The 20951-nt window shown below is 41.2% G+C and overlaps 1 protein-coding gene across 1 annotated transcript; it reads right to left on the bottom strand.

The window, feature by feature from the left end:
* Positions 1-54: 54 nt before the first annotated feature.
* Positions 55-12284, bottom strand: LOC146969815 (uncharacterized). Its single transcript, XM_085804545.1, has 2 exons — positions 12185-12284; positions 55-3503 (listed from the first exon to the last, which is right to left on the bottom strand). The coding sequence occupies exons 1-2, from the start codon at positions 12282-12284 to the stop codon at positions 55-57; spliced, it is 3549 nt and encodes a 1182-aa protein (XP_085660671.1).
* Positions 12285-20951: the final 8667 nt, after the last annotated feature.

Below are 20951 nucleotides of genomic sequence, written 5' to 3'. Positions count from 1 at the left end.
TGTCAGTTTTGTCTTTGTTTTCATTTAACTTATTTTTCTTCATTTGGCCTCGATTTAATCACTGAGGTCAGTAGGTGAACTCTGGAGCAGCTTCTCTCCTCTCTCTACTTTAGCCAAGTACTCAGCTTGTTTTCTCATGTCCATCAGGGTCTCAGCTCGTCTCCTCCAGCCTGGTTTGGCCTCAGATTTCTCTCCCTCAATCAGCATGTCGATGTACTCTGGAGTGGAGAGAGGAACTGGCCTCAGTGCTATCTCTTTAAGTCTGTTTAGACTCTGGCTTGATCTTTCTATCAACTTCATCACCTCAGCTTTCACACGATCATATTCCTTCTTCTGCCTTTTAATCAGTGCCTCCACAGGCATCTTAGCCTCTGTGGCTCTAAAGTATTTCTGCCGTAGCGCTTCGAATGTTCTCTTTTCTTTTACCTCCTTGTACTCCCATGTTCCCATGTTCTGAAACGGTTTTGTGACAGTGATTTCAATCTCAAACTTTTCATTTCTGCTGATTTCTGCCTCGAGCTCTTTCAGTTGTTCACTTCTCTCTCTTATCTCCTCTAGCTTTGCTAATCCAGCTTTAACCTGCTTCTGCAAATTCTCAACTGAATTCTCAAGCTGCTTTCTTTCTCTGAGGACTTCCTGTGTCATTGTCAGACTTTTGGTCTTTATTTGATTCAAAGCAACAAAAAACGTCTTCATGCTTTTTGTCCCCATGTTCCAAAACATCTCATCAAAGCCTCCATCTTCATCATCATCCTCACTGCTGCTCTCTGCTGCAGACGTCTTGTTGTGAGCAAACAAAGCTGAATTGTTGAACTTGAAGTGAACAGGGAGTCCATCTTCTGTTTTAGGACATGGGACACCTGAAGCCTTGATCGCCTCTAGAACTGGTGGACGTTGGCCGTCTGCAAATGTCACCAGAACTCTGATGTTTTCTGCCACATCTTTTCCAAAGATTGAGAGAACTGAATCAAACGCATATCTCTGTGCTGGTGTGAGTCGTGCTAAAGCATCTTGAACTACGAAACACACAGCATCAATCTCACTGACACCATGTTTAGAGGAGAAGAGATTACGTAGCTGCTCTACGATCTCTTCGTCTCTCTCTATGCCTCTTGTATCTCCAAAGCCTGGTGTGTCAACAATGGTCAGAGAGTAGTCGATGTTAAATCTCTCCTGATGGTTGACTTTGTACACAGTGACTTCAGAGGTCTGACTTTCATCATCAGTTAATGTGAATCTGACTTGGTCCTTCCACTCTACACCAACAATGTAGTTGATCATTGCATTGATCAGAGTGGACTTTCCTGCCCCACTCTCTCCAAGAAGAATCACAGTGCGATTTCTCCTTGAGCTTTCTCTGCCAAAGTTATACCTCCGGCAAACAGGAATGTTGATTCTTTTTTTTGTCAGAGGCAGTTTGTAAACTGAGGGGGATTCATAATTTATCCTTTTACTTGTACGTTTGAGGTTTTCTATGACAGGATTGGATTTTGTTGTACAGACATGAACAGTGATGCTTTCCTTGCTTCTGCCAGCTGCTCCACAATCAGCTCTGACCCTGACTGCATATCCAGTCTCTGACTGAAGTCCTGAAATGATCGCCTCCTCAGCCCTCGACTCCAGTTGTTTCCATTGGAGATCTTCTTCTTGCCCCTCGCTGTGTGTTTGGGCGTACTCCACCATGTAGCTCAACACCTGCACATCTTGTCCAAGCTCAGCAGGTTTCTGCCAGATGACTGATATCTCACTGGAGTTTGATTCAACTTGAGGTTTTCCTGGAGGGCTGCAAGGCAAAGTTTTAGTGGAACCAGTGACTTCAAGGACTGGTCCAACACCTACTGAGGTCACTGCTCTGCATCTGAACACATACTCTGTGTCAGGACTCAGATCACTCACTGTGACTTCTCCAGCCTCTTCTGCTGTCTGCTGCTTCCATCCATCCTCTCCACTGACACGGTACTCTACAGAGTAGGAGCTGATGAACTCTGCTCCAAACCTGGGTGGAGAAACCTTCAGAGTCACACTGTTGTGGTTTCTGTCACTCACTGTCACAGTTTCAGGCTTTGAAGGAGGTTCAAAGTTCTCAGTGACAGAGAAGCCGTCTTCATAAAGGTAGATGCTTGAACCTTTCTTTGTCTCATTTGTTAAACCGACTGTCAGGAACTTTATGTTCTCCTTCTCCTTGTTGGCCTCTGCAAAGCCAATGAACAGCTTTGCTTTATGCCTCATTTCATCTGCTACTTCTTTTGAGGCAAACCACTGTTCCTTCTCCACATCATGAGTTTGTGGATGTTGAGCATCGTCTGCTTTGGGTTTTCCTCTTAAGTAGGTTGATAAAGCTGAGAGGAACGGTTCACGACTTCCCAGTGAGGTGAAGACAAAACACACAGCATGCTCCACACTGAGGATTTCTTTGTGCAGATGACTTTGAGACTGGATGACCTTTGTTTTCTTCATCATGTTGGTAAAAGACATTAAGGTGTAGATTTCTCTCTCTTTCCAGTCCATCCACTCATCCAGGCTTTTGCTGTTGAAAGGAGAAGAGTGTATCTTCTTCAGGATCTCTATGAGCACGACCTCCTCTTCACCTCCTCCTCTGATTGAAGGAAGTGTCTTTGCAAAGTTTTGTTGAAATCCCAGCTTGAACTCTGAGCACATTTGTTTGAAACTTTTAAGTTTTTGACCAATCTGTGGGAACTGTTGTACAGTTGTTGTTCTCACTGCATCGTTGCACCTCATTTCCAGCTCATTGAAGTCCTCTAGGACGCTCTGAACGTCCTGAACTGATCCTATACTGATCTGACGGACAAGTTTAGCAGCAGCAGAGTCTAAAACTGACAGTGGCAACAGCCAGACCTTCACTGGTACAGCATTTTCTCCTTTGGGTCCCAGCAACTCTGGGAGACTTTTGTAGACTTGTACTGCATCCTGGAAAGAAACTGGATTTTTTTTTAGAGAAAAGTCTCCGTAGAATTTGCAGGAGAATTTCTCAACATTTTCTTTGTCCTTGTCGTTCATCTTCAGTGAACCTTCACCATCTATAGAAATGCATGGGATCTTCTTGATCACCACTTTCAAGTTTCCCTGAATGTCTTGATGTTTTTCGTTTTCTGACACCTCACGGTCGAAGACAAAAAAAGCTTTTGCCCCATAAAGAATCCCTGTGACTACATGCGTCGCTATTCCTTTCTCAAAAACATATGGATGCTTCACATTGCCACTTCCTAGATGATTCATCGACAGCTCCTGGAACTTTGTTGTTGTCTCATACTTCATCGTTACTCTGGCCTGGTTTTTTGATGTTTTATTATCATCCAGGTATTTGGCAGATCCATCAATGTTTACCAGTCCACCCAGGAAACTTGCTTTCAGAGAAGCTTCAACATTAAGAGAGGAAGATTTATCCTCAATTGATTCAGATGCAACTATCTCAAAGTTACTGTAAGGTTTCTGCTCTTCTCTTGCATCTTCTTCCAGGACATCACGGTCCCACAGTGTCATTGCTGCAAGAAAAGAAAAGAATACGATTTTATTGTCTTTTATGGCGACGTTAAGGTTTAGACAGAGAAATGTTAAAATGAATTTGATGTATCAGAGGTGGTAGTCTGATACAGAAACTGTTACATTACAGTCAACCAGTGCTTAATTCACAAGCTATTCTCTTCAACCAAAGAGGGAAACAATGAAACTTCAGGCAGATTCTAAATCCCGAATTAAATCCAAATCCAAATGTAACCCAAGCTGTAGAGTTACATGAGTTGGTTTCAGAAGAGTTTAATGGCCATGTGTTGCACTATTTATTTTCATTATCCAGTTATCCGGGTATCAGGTTTTACTGCTAGTCTAACCATCTCTCTAACGTTGCCAGTTCAGAAATGAACTCAGGGAGTTTGCGTCAGTTCTAATTAAATCTGCATAAACAAGAAAAATAACAGAGTTGTAGAAATGAGATGGAGGGTTATTAGATAACAAAGAATATATGAGTTGCTTTCCCAAAATGATTCATTCTGAAATAACACCGGAGCTCCGGAGCTGCAGCGGCTCCTCACACAGGCAGAGCCCGTCTGCAGGCCTCCTCGGCCGGGCAGAGAAAACCATCGCATACCCGCAGGTTTTTTAGACGTTTACCACCGTGTGGTTATTCTTTTTAGGAGATAAATGTTGATCTCATTGATGAAATCTTACAATTGTGGCAGTTGAATTAGTTTGAATGAAAAGTGAAGCTGTGAGAAGGAGGAGGAGAGGAGGAGCAGTGCTGCGGAGCTCTGTAGTCTATGTGCACAAATCACCACATTTACATCAATTCATTAGATTCACATGACGTCACTGTGTTTCTCCGCCGCCATATTTGTGTCCGAATCAGGGCGACCTGGGCACAGATCACAGCCTCACGTTACCAGAACAAGTGGAGTAGTAGGAGGAAATCAGCAAGAGACCGAAAATTGAGGTTATTTGAAAGATGCCAGGATTATATTGTGCTGTTGACTGTGATAGCAGTCGCCAAAGAAACCCCGGACTGCAGTTTTATTCCATCCCAAAAGACGTAAAGTTATAGGCGGAATAAATAGTTGACTGCAGGCAGTCTGTCAGTGGCAGCATGGGCTGTGACAAGTCTCACAAAAAGAGGGGATTCACTTTTTTTTAATAACATGGATATATTGAATTCTGCATTTTGATTACTTTCTTATTAATTACTCACTGATTCTGCATTTAGGGTCTTTTATTTCTGTATAACAGACCGTTGCTAAGTAAAACGGGCCGTTGCTAGGGACGCCGCTCTGATCAGCGGAGCAGGGCAGAAGAACTACCAAGGATTTTTACCTTGTGTTTCATTTTTACCAGCTTCAGACTAATTGTGTTAGAAAAATGACTTGTAGCTGGTTAGAGGGAGAGTGGAGGCTCTCTGCCTCCCTCACCGCTGCTGGAATCAAACCTGCGATCAGAGCGGACAGAGCGGACGGGCCAGCGCAGTGTCACTGTGACCAGCTGTGTCTGTGCCACCGCGAGTCCGTGACACAAACGTGTCCCGTATCGTCATCTCTTATGACAGACAGGACGACATAAGTGCGCACATCGTAACATTTACATGATAATTCATCAATCTACTGATTGATTATCAAAAGCCCATTGAAAACAACTACACACGAGTCGACAGGAGGAGGGTGAGGAGCAAACAGCGGAGAAGTGACCGGACTAAGGACTTTGATCCACATTACGTCTCAAATTAATTAATTAATTCATAAACTGTGTAATAAGTGGGATAATATAGAGTTTGTCTGTTGTTATAGAGATATAAACCCAGACAGGATGTATGAAACCCTGTCCTTTTGTCAAGAAACTGTCATTTCCATCCTGCGGTTTGCATGCTGTCATATGAGGAGACCTGTCAAATCGGACACAAATATGGCGGCGGTCCCTTCGACGTGACGTCACTGCAACCCATGAATAAATAACTGTTTTACAATGAACTGACCAGTCTGCATATATTTTTAATTTTTTTTATTAAAGCAGAAGTAAGTGATATATTTGTGTTAATATAAGTCTTAAATAGTTATATCTTCCGACAGCAATCACTTACATAGAGTGTTTGGACTGAAACACGGGTCTGTCAGTCACTCTGCTCTGCTCTGAGCCCAGGAGAAAACATTTATCGTATCCTACAGTTTTTATCCAATGAGGAGAGAGAACGGCATGCAGGGCTGTGTGTGCAGCCAAGGGACGCCGTGAATGTGGCGACGTAGGGACGAGGACTGTTATGGTGCGTTCAAGGAAACTCGTATTTTTCCGACCTGTGAAGTCGTACCAGTTCAATCTGGTACGAGTTCACCGGTCGGAAGTTACGAGTGGCCGTTATAGTGACTTTCACCGGTAAAACAGGTCGGAAAAACACGAGTGGGTTGCCTGGAACGCCACAAAGTCGTAAGTCGTGACTTGAAGCTGTAATTTACGGTTTCAAAAGCCTGCCTGGAACGCAGCATTAGCCAAAACGACCGGACCACTTACTTCTGCTTTAAGTTATATTACATGTTACATGGTTACAGTAGCCTACATGGCAAAGACTACTCTACCATCTTTGGTTAGGGTGAGACTAGGTCATGGGCACATTTCATTACACAATGTAGACTGGTCAGATGCAGACTGGAGATCTGGCAATTTGCCTACTGCAGATTTAGCTTTTGTTTGCATACTACATTTTGGCCGAATCAGTATAGGTACTAGTAGTAGACATCGTCATGGTAACGCAATGCTGAGGGAGTGGTTCATTTGCATTTAAAGGGAGGGGCCACTGAAACAGACCGTTTTGCACAGCCCTGTTTTTGAGAGTGCTGTGATGTTTGATCTTTGGGGTATTTTGACCGAAGCACGTCACAGACATGTCTTTACGACACCCAGGAACTATTTTAGTTTGTGCAAAAAGGAGCATAATAGGTCCCCTTTAACATTAGTGTAATAACTTGTCTATCAGACGATGGAGCCCAAACTTTGTGCAAAATTCTATTTTAGTAAATCCGGGATGAAAGTGTGTTTTTTTTTTTTTTGCATTGGATAATGCAGACGCACGGATTATACGTCAGCCTGCTCAGGATTCATCAGCCACTGATATTGGATCCGTCATCCGTCAATCAAACGTCTGAGACAACACACACACACAGAGCTCTGTCTCGCCCCAAGCTTTGAATATGCCACCCGCTCGATAACGACCAATCAAATTCGTTTTCCTTACTCAGGTAAACTCGTGCAGCAACTCGTGGAAACTCTGCGCGACAAACAGGACAAACGGTCATTTCTGAACACCTTTAAACACCTTCAGCTACATTAAACACGGGTTCCAGAAGGAAACAGGCAGTCATTTATTGATATCTGATTTAAATCAATAAACAGCAAAATTACACACTTAAGTTGGGTCCAAGTGTTGCTCTGTTCAGTTTTTAAATACATAATAAGAATGCCTTCAAAAAGCTTTGAGCTCAATCAGTTTAGCAATGAGTGATTAAAGCAGAAGTAAGCGATCCGGTCGTTTTGGCTAACTTCTTGTCAGCCGATGGAGTTAGCAGTCCCCGCCCTCGTCATGGATCTATTGGTCCTCGTCCCTACGTCACCACATTCACGCGCATCCCTTGGCTGCACACACAGAGAGGACCGCCCCTTAATGCCGTTCTCTCTCCTCATTGGATAAAGGTTTTGGATACAAAGAAAGTTTTCTCCTCGGCTCAGAGCAGAGTGACTGACAGACCCGTGTTTCAGACCAAACACTCTATATAAGTGATTGCTGTCGGAAGATATAACTAAACATTCCACTTACTTCTGCTTTAAAAGTTGTTTTGTTTTGTTTTTACTAAACCTTCATTTAACCAGGTGAAACCCTCTGAGACCCAAATCTCTTTTACAGTGGTGACCTGGCCAAGAAAGCAACAGCAAACTAGAAAATTTCCTCTCGGGAAATTTTGAATGGGCCACGGGAGCTACTGCGGGTTGTGCCATCTCTGTCAACATGGGAATCAAACCCACGATCTTAAGGTCAAGACAGAGCTGATCAGACAGACACATGATCATCTTTCTATAAGCACTGATATGGAGGAGCTGTAATCACATTAGGTTAACTGTGTGTGTGTGTGTGTGTGTGTGTGTGTGTGTGTGTGTGTGTGTGTGTGTGTGACTGACTTGACACATAGTTAGTTAGTAGCTGCATCCTGTGTCAGTCTGATTTAGCTGTGTCTGTGTTTATAAACATTTAAACGAGCGCCAGGTGGATTGTTTATGAAGTTAACGAGCTCTGGCCTGAGGATCAAAGAGGTTACCACGGCGATAGGGGCCCCCGCAGGCTGAGACAGACAGAAACGTGGAGAAAAAGAGCCATTTTCTGCCTCTGCACCGGTCTCACATTTAGGCTTAGGGTGAGAAAACGGTAACTCCTATCAGAACAAAACACAGATCAACGTTGCTCTAAGGACTTCCGGAAAATTTTGGTACGATTTGGTGTTTCTACAGTAAATATTTTGGCGACGCTGGCAGTTTTAAAACATCAGGCCGTTCTGCTTCTCTCAGAAAATATTTGTATTGGACTCAATGAGGAGCAGAGACAGACGTGGCCGCACTTAGAGGCTCAGAGTTTAAATTCTGTAAGTCTCTCTGATATTTTGAGCAGATTAAGAGATCAAGGATGAGCTCGTCTACAACCGTGGCCGAAATTATGTGTGTAGAGTGTGAATTGTGGCCGTTTGGAGTTTGGATAGAGAAAAAATCTGGAGTTTTTCTGGCATCTCTCCCACTCTAACCGATGATGTCACCCACTCTGACACGAACATTCCGTGCAATACACACCCATTATAATCTCATAATTTCTCCAAAAATGATCATGGTCATTGATCATGGATTGATCAAAAACTATATGACCTATCAAAACGTGGAGTAATACGACAATACACAAGACTTGTGTCTACTGTTTAAAGTTTAAATGGAGTCTCTAGGTGAAAGTATGCCTGAGCAGTAGACGACTTACGTCGCGAAAAATTCGTAAACTGTTGAGAAAAGTAATAGCACACCGATCCGGATCAAGACGCACGTTTTGATATATACCACTAGTTGCGAATCGAAAAAGCGTCCGGAAGAGGACGGAGAATAACTAGAAAAAACATTTCCAAGAATGGAAATGGTGTGAATGCTGAAAGCAATGCTGAATGAGCTGAAGAAATTGTTAAAACAATGCTGAATGAGCTGAAGAAAGAAAGAAAGAAAGAAGGAAAGAAGGAAAGAAGGAAAGAAAGAAAATGGGAAGGGTAGATGGAGAAAGAAAGAAAGAACAAAAGGACAGAAAGAAAGAAGACACAGAGAGAAGGGTAGATAGAGAAAGAAAAAGGTAAGAAAAACAGAATAATAGAAGATAAAGAGAATAGAGAATGAATGAAAGAGACAGAGGAGTAGTAAGAAAGAAGGAAAGATATTGGGGTGGATAAATGAAAGAGAGATATACAGAGAGCAGTAGAAAGAAAGAAAGAAATGGGGTAGAAACATAGAAAGAGAAAAGGAGTAGAAAGAAAAACAGAAAGAAACAAAGAAGTAAAAAGAAATGGGGTGTAAGAAAGAAAGAAAGAAAGAAGAAAAAGAGAGAGGGGGATGATAGATAGAAAGAGGTAGATGGATGGATGGATAGGGAGGGAAAGATAGAAAGAAGTTATGTAAAATACAAATGAAGGAGTAAAAGAAAGAAAGAAAAAGAGATAAAAAAAGAGACAAAGGGTTTATAGATAGATAGATAGATAGATAGATAGATAGATAGATAGATAGATAGATAGATAGATAGATAGATAGATAGATAGATAGATAGATAGATAGATAGATAGATGTTAAAAGCTGCGTCCTATGTCCCAGGCTCCACCTGTAATTGTACTACTATTAATAGAATTGGAAAGACTAAACGTCTGAACTTAAATTCATGAGAAAAATATAAATTGTTGGAGATGTTTACATCAAAAGTATAAAATAATTGAGAGGTTGGTGAATGTGAGCTGAAAACCTGTGTGTGTGTGTGTGTGTGTGTGTGTGTGTGTCTGACGGTCTCTCTGTCTGCGTGTACATGTGCAGAAAGTAAAACTGTTGATAAGCGCCACAGAACTCCTCTCTCCCTAATGATCTGATTGATTACACCTGTGTGGCAGCCTGCCCTCAGAAGTTACCATGGCGACTCAACTAACTGCTTACATTTTACTGTATGGCACAGTGTTGTGTTTGTGTGTTTGTGTATGTGTGCATGTGTGACTGTGTGTGAGTGTCTGTGTGTGTCTGTCTGTGTGAGTGTGATGCCTGTGTTTGTGCGTGAACATCCTCTGTCAGTCTGGTTTATCATGTGTCTGTGTGGGGCTGTGTTTAAAAACATCTTAACGAGCGGCCAGGCTGCACCTGCACTGTTCTATTTATAGACTTTGATAACGAGCTGGCCGCTACAGCTGGACCAACTGCACACAGAGCAGAGCAGAGCAGAGAGATTTGAGCTCTGTGCAGCTTCCGAAAACAGCCCATAAAAAGAGAACTGTACCTCTTATCAGAATGTGGCCATGACTACTGGGGCAAGGAGACCTTCCTGAGCACATTGATGTGCATTAAATGTTTGTAGGGCAAAAACTTTTCTCAGGGTCGCAAGGTAGAAAAGGGGGGCATTTCTGCTTTTCTAAAAAAATCAGCTCCTACTTTTATATTGAAGTGGATGAGCCACTGGAGCGGGTCTAGCTGCACAATTAGGCTCATAGAGACAATTCTGTAAGTCTGTCTGCTGTTTTGAGCACATTAAATGAGACACGACAAGTGTGGCTACAAACCGGTGAGGAAATCATGTGTCTAGAGTTTAATTCGTGGCCGTGCTGGCAATTTATCCAGAAAAAATCCTGAATGTTTTTTCGATCCCTCTCACTCTAACGATGATGTCACTCACTCTGACCCAACCCCTTACACACTCATTGAAAAGTGTGAAATTTGTCAGAAATCCTCATGTGCTTTTAAAGGATTTATCTCAAAAACGGTACAAGCTATGAAAAAGTTGTAAATACAGGATGAATACATTAGAAGTTTGTCTACAGCTCAGAATTTGAATGAAGTCTCTAGCTGAAAGTATGTGGACGCTTTAAAGGCTGAAAGAAGTAAGAAGATTTGAAGAGTTTCAAGACTGTTCCAATGCATTCTCTATGGGGAAAAAAAAATCAGAAATAGTTGAATATTGCAAAAAGTATGAATAGTTGAAAAGAGAAAAGACATAGCACACCTGTCCCGAAAAGGCTGAACATTTTGATATTTGAATTGTTGAAATAGCACAAAGTATGAAGGACTAGTTACATGACGAAGAAAGGCAGAAAATGGCCGAACCGAATAACAATAGTGTGAATGCTTCCAGCATTCACACTAATTAGTACCACATTTTAACACTATGTTCAAATCATTTACAAATCATTTACAGGATGGAGTGCAGGTCCGTGTACGAAGTATAATTCAATTGCGTTGTTCACTTCAAACCATGAGAAATGTCATTTTTAGGGGTATTTCCTATTTCATTGACGTAAGACGTACAACGCAATTCAGCGCACCGAAGTGCCCGCTTGTTCCTTTCTCCAACTTGTACAATGAAAATTGAAAAAGGAAGTCGAGAGCCGGAACCAGTCTTCAAAATAAAAGCTCCGCGTTTTGAAGCATGTTGGCTACAGCGCCGGACAATTTAAAAGAAAAAAAAACCCCGAAACGAATTAAATACAAACTCACAACAAATCGCCTAAACGATTATCATTTCATAAATGATATAAAGTGATATTTCGGCTACTTTCCCCACAACTGTCAGGATCCCTAGGGATTTTCACAATAAGGGCACTGGATCGCACTGAGATGCTGTCAACGACGTGAGGTGAGTGAGTCAAACTTTGTTGTGGTTGATGACTTCATCACTGCTGCACTCATGAAGTAGGTCACACGTTATGTTGTTTTTAATTTTTTCGACCTAACTTCTCCAACCAGTGTTTAAATTGTTGACCTGTAGCTAACGGTTAGCCCCAGAAGATAATCAACACTAGCAATGCTAATTGTTTACAGGTAAACTAGCTAGCGGCTCTACCTCCCAGTCTGTTTTAGAGATACTGGAAGTCACTAACAGACCTGGGAGCAGAGTACTCTGGTAGGACAGTAAGGAATGATGAGATCTTTCAGACTGTGTATAGCCTACACGACTCAAAATACTGTAGTATTGTGCCAGGCCTGTGTGGAGCTGGCGTGGCGCTATAACGCTGCCACACAAATGCACCACATAATCATCAATTTTCATTGTACAAGTTGGAGAAAGGAACAAGCGGGCACTTCGGTGCGCTGAATTGCGTTGTACGTCTTACGTCAATGAAATAGGAAATACCCCTAAAAATGACATTTCTCATGGTTCGAAGTGAACAACGCAATTGAATTATACTTCGTACACGGACCAGTGCAGCACATTTTCTGTCAATAGAGAGCAAAATGTCTCGTACAGAATAAGATCAGACAGCTTCAGGTCCTTTTGTTATAAGTTCAATCAGTTGGGTCAGCAGAACTACGTAAACGTTTTCCCCAACACCAGTCATGGAAGTCTTTTACAATAACAAGTGAAAGGCTTTGACTGGACCATTGCTTATAGTGTTTGGTTGTGATAAACCCAGTATCTTCACATGTTAATTCTTACCAGGTACCAGTGAGTCTTCACGGCAGTCGTACAACATCCCGAGGCTGAAAGGCCGCCCAAGAGCTGCCACCACCATCGTCCTTCCAGATTCACCCTCCATTGTCCTGTCTTTAGAAGAGACAGTTTAATAGATAATTTATTTGCTGACAGAATGAGGTTCAAGTTGTAGCCCACAGCTAATCAGCTGAATCCAAGGCTATGTTGTTCTTTCCTCTTAACCCAAAGCCCTCTGATTGTAGTTAAACTAATCAAACTTACGCCACGTTTATTGTTTGTCTATTTATATCTTTCATACAAGTAGTTGATGCTAATGTTTTAGTTGTTAGTTGTTTAGTACTCCAACCCAAATTTTAATTACATTTATATGTTTTCTTTGAATTTCAGTTTGCCTAGGTCTTAAAAGAGAATGACAGAAGGGTTAGGGTTAGGATCAGACTATATGGCTGACAGTAACCAATATACTTAAGACACACACACACACACACACACACACACACACACACACACACACACACACACCTGCTATAATTCTTTTTTATAAATATTTATGCACTTTCCTGTTAAGTAATCATTTATAGAGGAGGTTTTCTTCCACAGGATCTTCTATGATCATTTGAACAACATTCACAGAGTTTGGTTTAACAACAAGAAACTGAGTTAAAGCAGCAAAGAGTCACAGCAGAACTGGTGCATGCAACACTTGAACAAAAAGAGCAATAGTGTACTCACATTAGAAAGACGTATGTTCCTCTGAGGCAGAGCTGCAGTTTCAGTGGTTATATCCTGTCTGAGGAAGCAATGCCTTCGTGTTTATTCATTCATATGAGGAAATGGTTCCGAGATCAGCAGAAAACTGAAAATATACAGTACAAAAAGTAATTAGATACATAGAGTTGAGGTCAAATCCTTCAACTTCACATAATTCGGGATTTTGGGGATGATGATGACAACTTAAAAGTTCAAAAGTTTCATAAAGCTAAACAGTTATTTGTCCCTGGCTTTTGCAGAGTGGCTTGCAGGGAAATGTTTGTGTAAAATCAGATAAGAACTTTCTCTGATCTTTCAGAGACAAAGGTCTTTCACTTTCACATTTGCAAACTTGGTTTCTGGGAAATGGTCTCATTTCTTGTAAAGAACCTGGTTGGACTCCTGTTTCTCAACATTTTATTTCTCATCTGTTTGAACAACTTCACAGAGCAGAAACACAGAGCAATATCCCACTGCAGGGAGGAAATGTGATGAGTAATTTATTGGTTTTAATTCTTTTTACAAAGCACTTTACTTTTTACAGTGATGTGTCTCTCACTTTCCTCTCATCTTTCAGTCCTTTAGTTTATATTAAGGAGCTACAGAGTAAAGTGAACAGAACTCTGTCTGAGCAGAAGATTGTTTCAGTGTTGATGTGATGTGGAAGATTATATTTGATTATAAGTCTTTATTTTGAACCCAAGCTTCATCTTGTCTTGTGGTTACTCAGCCACACCCAGGACTGAGTCTGTTTCCTATAGAAATGGTTTCACAGCAGCGAATGCAGCTGAACTCTCCCTCCTTCCTGCTGATCAGAGGCAAGTAGCTGAACACATGAGCTCTACTTGACCTATTGTCTGTCTGTTGTGTCAGTGTTGGTGTGGTGATGATAGTGGCAGTAATAAAGCTGCATTATTTCATTTCTACCACATATAAAAGCATATATGTCTCTGTAGTATCATCTAAATGGAAGTGAGGATTTCTGTTTGTCTTTCACATACCATCCATATAATGTGGCTGATTCCTGATGTAAAAACAGAATTCATTTCAGTCATTTTATTGTGTGAAATGACAAAAACCAAAGTTTCAAATGTCCAGACTTTCTGGACGTGACTGAAAACTCATCATCTACATGAGTCTGTCAGAGTCTGTAAAGGACTGGACTATAATTCAGCCAATGTTCTCATGTTTCCTGTGAGCTGTTGTTCCTCTCTTCTTTCTGTCATGTCTTTGTTTGTCCACCAGGTGTCGTCCTTGTCCTGTGACAGTTTCCTGCAGCCACGTTGAACAGTCAGTGTTTCATAGAGCAACTATACAGGATTTGTAGCTTAACTATGCTACATTTAATGCACATGGACAGGAGGAGGGTTAGCAAAGTGAAACACTTTTAATGTTCAACAGTGACCAGTTTAGAAAATGACATTTCTGAATCTCTTAAATTACTATTTATTAAAAATATAAAACATTGTGTACGTGCCTTCATTTGTATTTTGCTGCTCACAGCCATTTTCTGATAAATATAAAACACTATTTCCAACAACATACAGTATTACTTTCTATCAAATGAGGTGAAGCTTCATCCTCCAGGACAGGAGACGATCAGGGCCGGCCCCTGGCATAAACACTCTATGCGGTTGTTTAGGGCCTCAGCCGTCAGGTGGGGCCACATGATCAGAAGGTACTGGGGTTCAATTCAAGTCATTTTAACACTGAGGTCGGCGCGCGCGTTTACGCGACGGTCTTGATATGTTTTTGTTTATATTTCGGTCATTTTACGCCGTAGAAACGCGGTTTAACTGCTCCCGTGACCGAGGGACGGCTCTCCTCTTTCAAATACACCCGCCCTCGATGACCTACGTTATTCACAGCCAGGGTGAGAGCCAATAACAGAGCATGGTGCACGCATTGTCCCCTCTCACTGTGCGTAATTGGTTGAATCCGTTGTCCGTCAACTTGAGCATACGTGATTGGTTGAATCGCCTGTCAGTCAACTTCGGCCAACCAATTGGCACTCTGGGATCACTAAGGTCCTTCCTATCACAGTTTTAGCTCCATGGTTTACCTACAGCGGCTGGCATGGAGAGAGACGGCAGAGGAGACCGAACCTGTCAATTAAAACAACGGTGAAGCTTCAAACCCGCAGAATCGTTTGGAGAGAGAGAGAAGCGGTGGTGACGGTGCTTCAGACGCTGAAAGTTTTGACTCATCTGATGAGCAGGATTATTAAAAAAATATAGGCTATATATATATGAGAAAGTTCAGACTTAAACTCAGCTCCAGCTCTGTATACAGACCTGTTGAGCTCTTACACTTTATTTTTTACCTTTCACACAGCACAGACAGTGACAACACACATTATATGAACAATGTAAATTGTGTGTTTTCCGTTTATTTATTTCATTGCACAACAATTCCATTTATTTAGTAAATATTTTTGTTTTAATTTCTCATTTAAAAAAATCTGATGAAGCTTTGAAGTCAATATTCAGCTTCTTTTATCTCACATTTGAGACATTTGGTGAAAATAGAATGCCAGAATGACAACATTTGTGTTCAAAAGGCGATTTTACAAAATTTCATTTTAGACTTGTTTTCTACACTTATCTATTACTGTATTCATATCCTATTTCAAGCACCAAATCAGTTTGTTCTCATGACTGAAGGAGTGTTTTCACAAGGGATTTGAAATTTTTCAGAAAATTTGTCCTAAATTATTTCTTTATACAGTGTTCTAGGACAAATTGGCCTCAGTGTGCTTACAGCGTAAGATTAGACATAAAACACTTGAGTATTTCAAAGGAGGTTAAATCGAAAGCAACTGGACTGCGTACATGAACTGATGAAGCCTCTTGGATGAGAGGTGAAACGTCTTCCCAGACAAATAACTAAGTCCAGTTGCTTTCGATTTAACCTCCTTTGAAATACTATGACCTGGACAAATGAGAATATGCACCGGCCCACTTGAGTATTGTTACATCTGTCTATCAAACATGTCTGTATTCAGTTTTAAGCAGTGTATGTGATTTGGTGTTTGCGCTTAGAGTGGGCCACAAACAAAAATCTTGTTTAGGGCCACCAAAATGCTAGGGCCGGCCCTGGAGACGATCACCGTCAACCAGAGGAGAACTCCTGTTGAAGAGAGGGCAGTGAACTCATCACAACACAGTTTCTACAGAGAACTACTGGAGCTGCAGGTTGAGGGTTTATGTAATGTCCAGTCTGTGACCGGTGCATTGCGTTGTACACCTTACGTCAATCAAATAGGAAATACCCCTAAAAATGCCATTTTTCATGGTACGAAGTGAACAACACAATTGAATTATACTTCATGCCACCCAGGACTTCTCAGTGAATGAATGAATCACTATAAAAGTCTTGAATTATTCCAGTGATACGAATCAGACTCCATCAAAAGGTTCAACAAACTGTCCAAATCTAAAATAATCAACAAAATGTGTGGTTGGTAACTGTCCAAGAGAAGCAAACGTGACAAATAATCAACAATCAAAGCCTCGTTTTCATTTTGTCTCAGAGTGTTGCAGATTGTGTTGAAATAAAAACTGTGGTCATGTTGAAGGTCCAGTGTTGTGTTACTCCTCCCATTTTTGTATATTTTATTGTTCAACCAGGCGACTGCTCACACAGCTCCTCCTCCTGACGACTCATCAGGATTTGAATGTTGACATTGTTTCTAAAGATGAAGAAACAATATTCAAAATGTACTCAACACAGTATAATTTAGATCCAACTTCATAAAATATTAAAAGTCTTTTTAGATTGAATTAGAATTTTTTTATATAAACAGATTTTAAGATCTAAGTAAATCTTAAAATGTAAAAAAAAACCCAACAACACACAAGTGGACTAATTGTCATTAAATCACTTTTTGGTGACATCACTCTGGTGTATTGATCAGAACTGACCAGAACGTCGGGCAGCGACTCTTTGGAGAAATATCTCCAGCAGGCACCGGGACGTCGGTGAGACATGGACCAGAACAGAAACCTGATTAACTTCCTGTCTCTGTCTGTGTCATCAGACAAAATAAAATAGAATAGAATAAAACTTTATTAATCCCCCAAGGGGAAAATTCACTTTGTCACAGCAGCAACAGATACAAGACAAGGAACACAAAAAGGTAACCTATCACTAATAGATAAAATAAGTAGATAAAAAAAATAAAGGCTTATGAGTTGATAAAGTGCTCGGATCTCTGTGTGTGTGTGTGTGTGTGTGCTCACGCTCCATTTCATTCAAGCACATTGAACAGTCTGATGGCTGTGGGGAGAAAGGAGCGCCTAAACCGCTCCGTTCTGCACCTGGGGAGAGTCAGTCTCTGGCTGAAGGTGCCCCCCCCCCCCTCAACCACAGCTCCTCGTAGAGGGGGTGGGAGGGGTTCTCCTGTTTGATGCTGCAGAGCTGTCAGGACACTTTAATTAATCTGCTCAAACTAAATACAAGATGTTTTTATTCACATCTGCAAAATATTTAAATATTAAAACCTTAAACCCCCAAAACATCTGAAACAAAAACAAGATGGCACTGGATGTGTGACCACTTATAAATACTTGCTGAATGGTCCGTGTACGAAGTATAATTCAATTGCGTTGTTCACTTCAAACCATGAGAAATGTCATTTTTAGGGGTATTTCCTATTTCATTGACGTAAGACGTACAACGCAATTCAGCGCACCGAAGTGCCCGCTTGTTCCTTTCTCCAACTTGTACAATGAAAATTGAAAAAGGAAGTCGAGAGCCGGAACCAGCCTTCAAAATAAAAGCTCCGCGTTTTGAAGCATGTTGGCTACAGCGCCGGACAATTTAAAATAAAATAAAAACCCGAAACGAATTAAATACAAACTCACAACAAATCGCCTAAACGATTACCATTTCATAAATGATATAAAGCGATATTTCGGCTACTTCCCCCACACCTGTCAGGATCCCTGGGGATTTTCACAATAAGGGCACCGGATCGCACTGAGATGCTGTCAACTACGTGAGGTGAGTGAGTCAAACTTTGTTGTGGTTGATGACTTCATCACTGCTGCACTCATGAAGTAGGTCACACGTTATGTTGTTTTTAATTTTTTCGACCTAACTTCTCCAGCCAGTGTTTAAATTGTTGACCTGTAGCTAACGGTTAGCCCCAGAAGATAATCAACACTAGCAATGCTAATTGTTTACAGGTAAACTAGCTAGCGGTTGTAGCTAATAAACAGCTGTTGGATGCTAACGTAACGTTACGTCTTTTATTATTATCAGCTCTTCAGCTCTTCAGCTCATTTGAATATTTTCTTCTCTAAGTCTGTGAGAAATGTCCTCATTTATGGTAGAAGTGAATAAATACGGGTTTTTTATTTATTAAACGCTAGTTGTGTTCACAAATGTGTAATTTATTACCAGCATCATGTTTGTCCACGCAGACTACTAAGCAGTCTAAACTAAGTCTAAATGAAATATGAAATGTCATGTGTGTCTCTATTTGGCAGATGTGGGTCCACCGTGAGCTGATGCATGAACTCATCCTATGACAGCACCAGGATCAGCTTGAAACAGCCAGAGCTGGTAAGTTGAGAGTTACCAGTGAGTAGACTCCATCATTTACACACATTTAGGGCATTTTGATCATCACATTTCCACGGACACGACTCCCTGTCATCATTTCATCGATTTATAATGTTTAAAGTTTGAATTCAGTGGGGAAGCTTTTAGTCTTCTTCTTTGATGTGGTGCATTTGTGTGGCAGCGTTATAGCGCCACGCCAGCTCCACACAGGCCTGGCACAATACTACAGTATTTTGAGTTGTGTATACACAGTCTGAAAGACCTCATCATTCCTTACTGTCCTACCAGAGTACTCCGCTCCCAGAATGCAGGTCTGTTAGTGACTCCCAGTATCTCTAAAACAGACTGGGAGGTAGAGCCTTCAGTTACCAGGCTCCTTTACTGTGGAACCAGCTCTCTCCATGGGTCAAAGAGGCAGACACTCTAACTACATTTAAGTCTAGACTTAAGACCTTCCTTTATGACAGGGCTTTTAGTTAGGGCTGGTTCAGGTAGCTCTGAACCATTTTATAGCTACACAGCTATATAGGCTTAGACTACTGGGGGACACATCATGTTACAGGAAGCCCTCTCCTCTCCTCTCTTTTTGTGTTGTCATTATCTGTTGTACTTTGGCCTTGGTCTTACACCCTCTCTGTGTTTTCCACAGATTTCTCTAGAGCTCCACCTGCAGCGCCTCCTTTCCTCTGCCCCTACACCAACCAGCCTGCCCATCAGTACTCCTGCTCTCCTGTGGATGGAGTGTCACTCACCTCAGATGCTTTTGAAGGAGCTTCAACATGTCTGCTTTCTGAGTCCCAAACTGTACCTACTAAGAATGGCTTTCACAGCGAAACACAGCCTGCTTTCTAGTGCAAAGGATAGTACTAAGACACAGACATGCTGGGTGCTAGGTTTTTACAAATGTTGAACAATTAATAAATGAATTTGGAATTTATATTACCTCCAGAACTTCCATTGGCTCACAACTCCTTATCACATTCAGTTCAAAGTCCTTCTCCTCACCTTCAAAGCCCTCCAGAACCAGGCCCCATCCTATCTCACTGACCTTGTTGGACCATCACACCCCTCCTGGCTGTCAGAAGCAATGCAAGTCATCAGGGGAACTTTCTGAATCTTTCTTTTTTTCTTCTTCTTCTTGTTTTTGGAAATGAGTTACTTTCTATTGTTTTGATGCATTGTGTTCATGAATTAAATGGAACTCAGAACCTGACTCTGATGTGTTTGTTAACTGCACTGTACTGACGGGGTTTTTTTTTTTTTTTTTTTTAATGAAACTTTGCTCAGTCCTAACCTCACTGACCTGCACTGGAGAGGCTGTATAACAGACTTATTCAAATTTCTTAGCATCTTGTCACTTATTGTAATACATTTATACATCAATTTATTTCATTTAATTACCACCCATGATTCATAGCAGTATGTACCCATCCTACAACACACCATTTCTTTAGGTTAGTGGATATTTTATAGCACCCTCCAATTATTGGAGACATTTAGCATTATGATAGGATTTTGGGTGTGGCAAGAAAGGAGACAATTGCACAAGTAAAATGATCTCATCTTCGAGAACTGTTGCATTGCTTTACTGACAGAATTAGGCCATGTTGTGTACACCATCACTGATGAATACAAAGAACAAAAATACCACAATGATTTATGATGACTTTGATTTTTATGACCCGTATGAGCTACTGTGCATGTTTCATCTGGGCACTGGACAAAGAATAACCATCTCTTCTCTTCTCATCATCCAGTAAATTAAAATGCAGTGTTTACATATGAAAATGAATCAATGCACCCTACTACAACTATAACTTAAGTTTAACTTTATTGCTGTACACTCAAAGCTGAGCTGAAACTCGTGCACACCGGGACAGGTGCGTCGGAGAAGACCTGTGTGGTTGAGAAACATGAACAAAGGCTCCCGCACACTGTCTTCACTGGCATAGGTTCATTAAACAACATTTCGGTCCTGAGACCGTCCTTGTGAACCTGATGGTCTCAGGACCGAAATATTGTTTAATAAACCTATGCCAGTGAAGACAGTGTGCGGGAGCCTTTGTTCATATTGCTGTACACTCAAAATGCATTGGATTTCTTACTTCTTCTTTTTTTTTTTTTTTTTTACAATTGTCCACACATACTGTATCAGATATCTTGTCATGCTTTCAACTGTGTGGTGTGTGTCTGGAACTCTTTTGCTACAGAAGAATTAAGTTAGGATGTGTTATGGTTAAAGTCAAGGTTCTCTTTATTGTCATCAGACACTTTACATACTGTGACTTGAGTCTTACAGTACTGCGTCTCCAACTGCAATATCTCTGATCAGATGGAAGGAGTTGGGAGAGGCTGTTCAAAAGGTGAGAGGAGTCTCTAATGATGCTTCTGCACTTGACAAACAGCATTGTTGTGCCAACTCTGAAGTAGATGGGTAGTGTGACCCTATGAT

The sequence above is a fragment of the Trachurus japonicus genome, chromosome 17, assembly GCF_045865225.1.
Source record: "Trachurus japonicus isolate A0001 chromosome 17, Traja_1.0".
Taxonomy (NCBI): Eukaryota; Metazoa; Chordata; class Actinopteri; order Carangiformes; family Carangidae; genus Trachurus; species Trachurus japonicus.
This window is presented reverse-complemented; position numbering and strand designations above follow the sequence as displayed.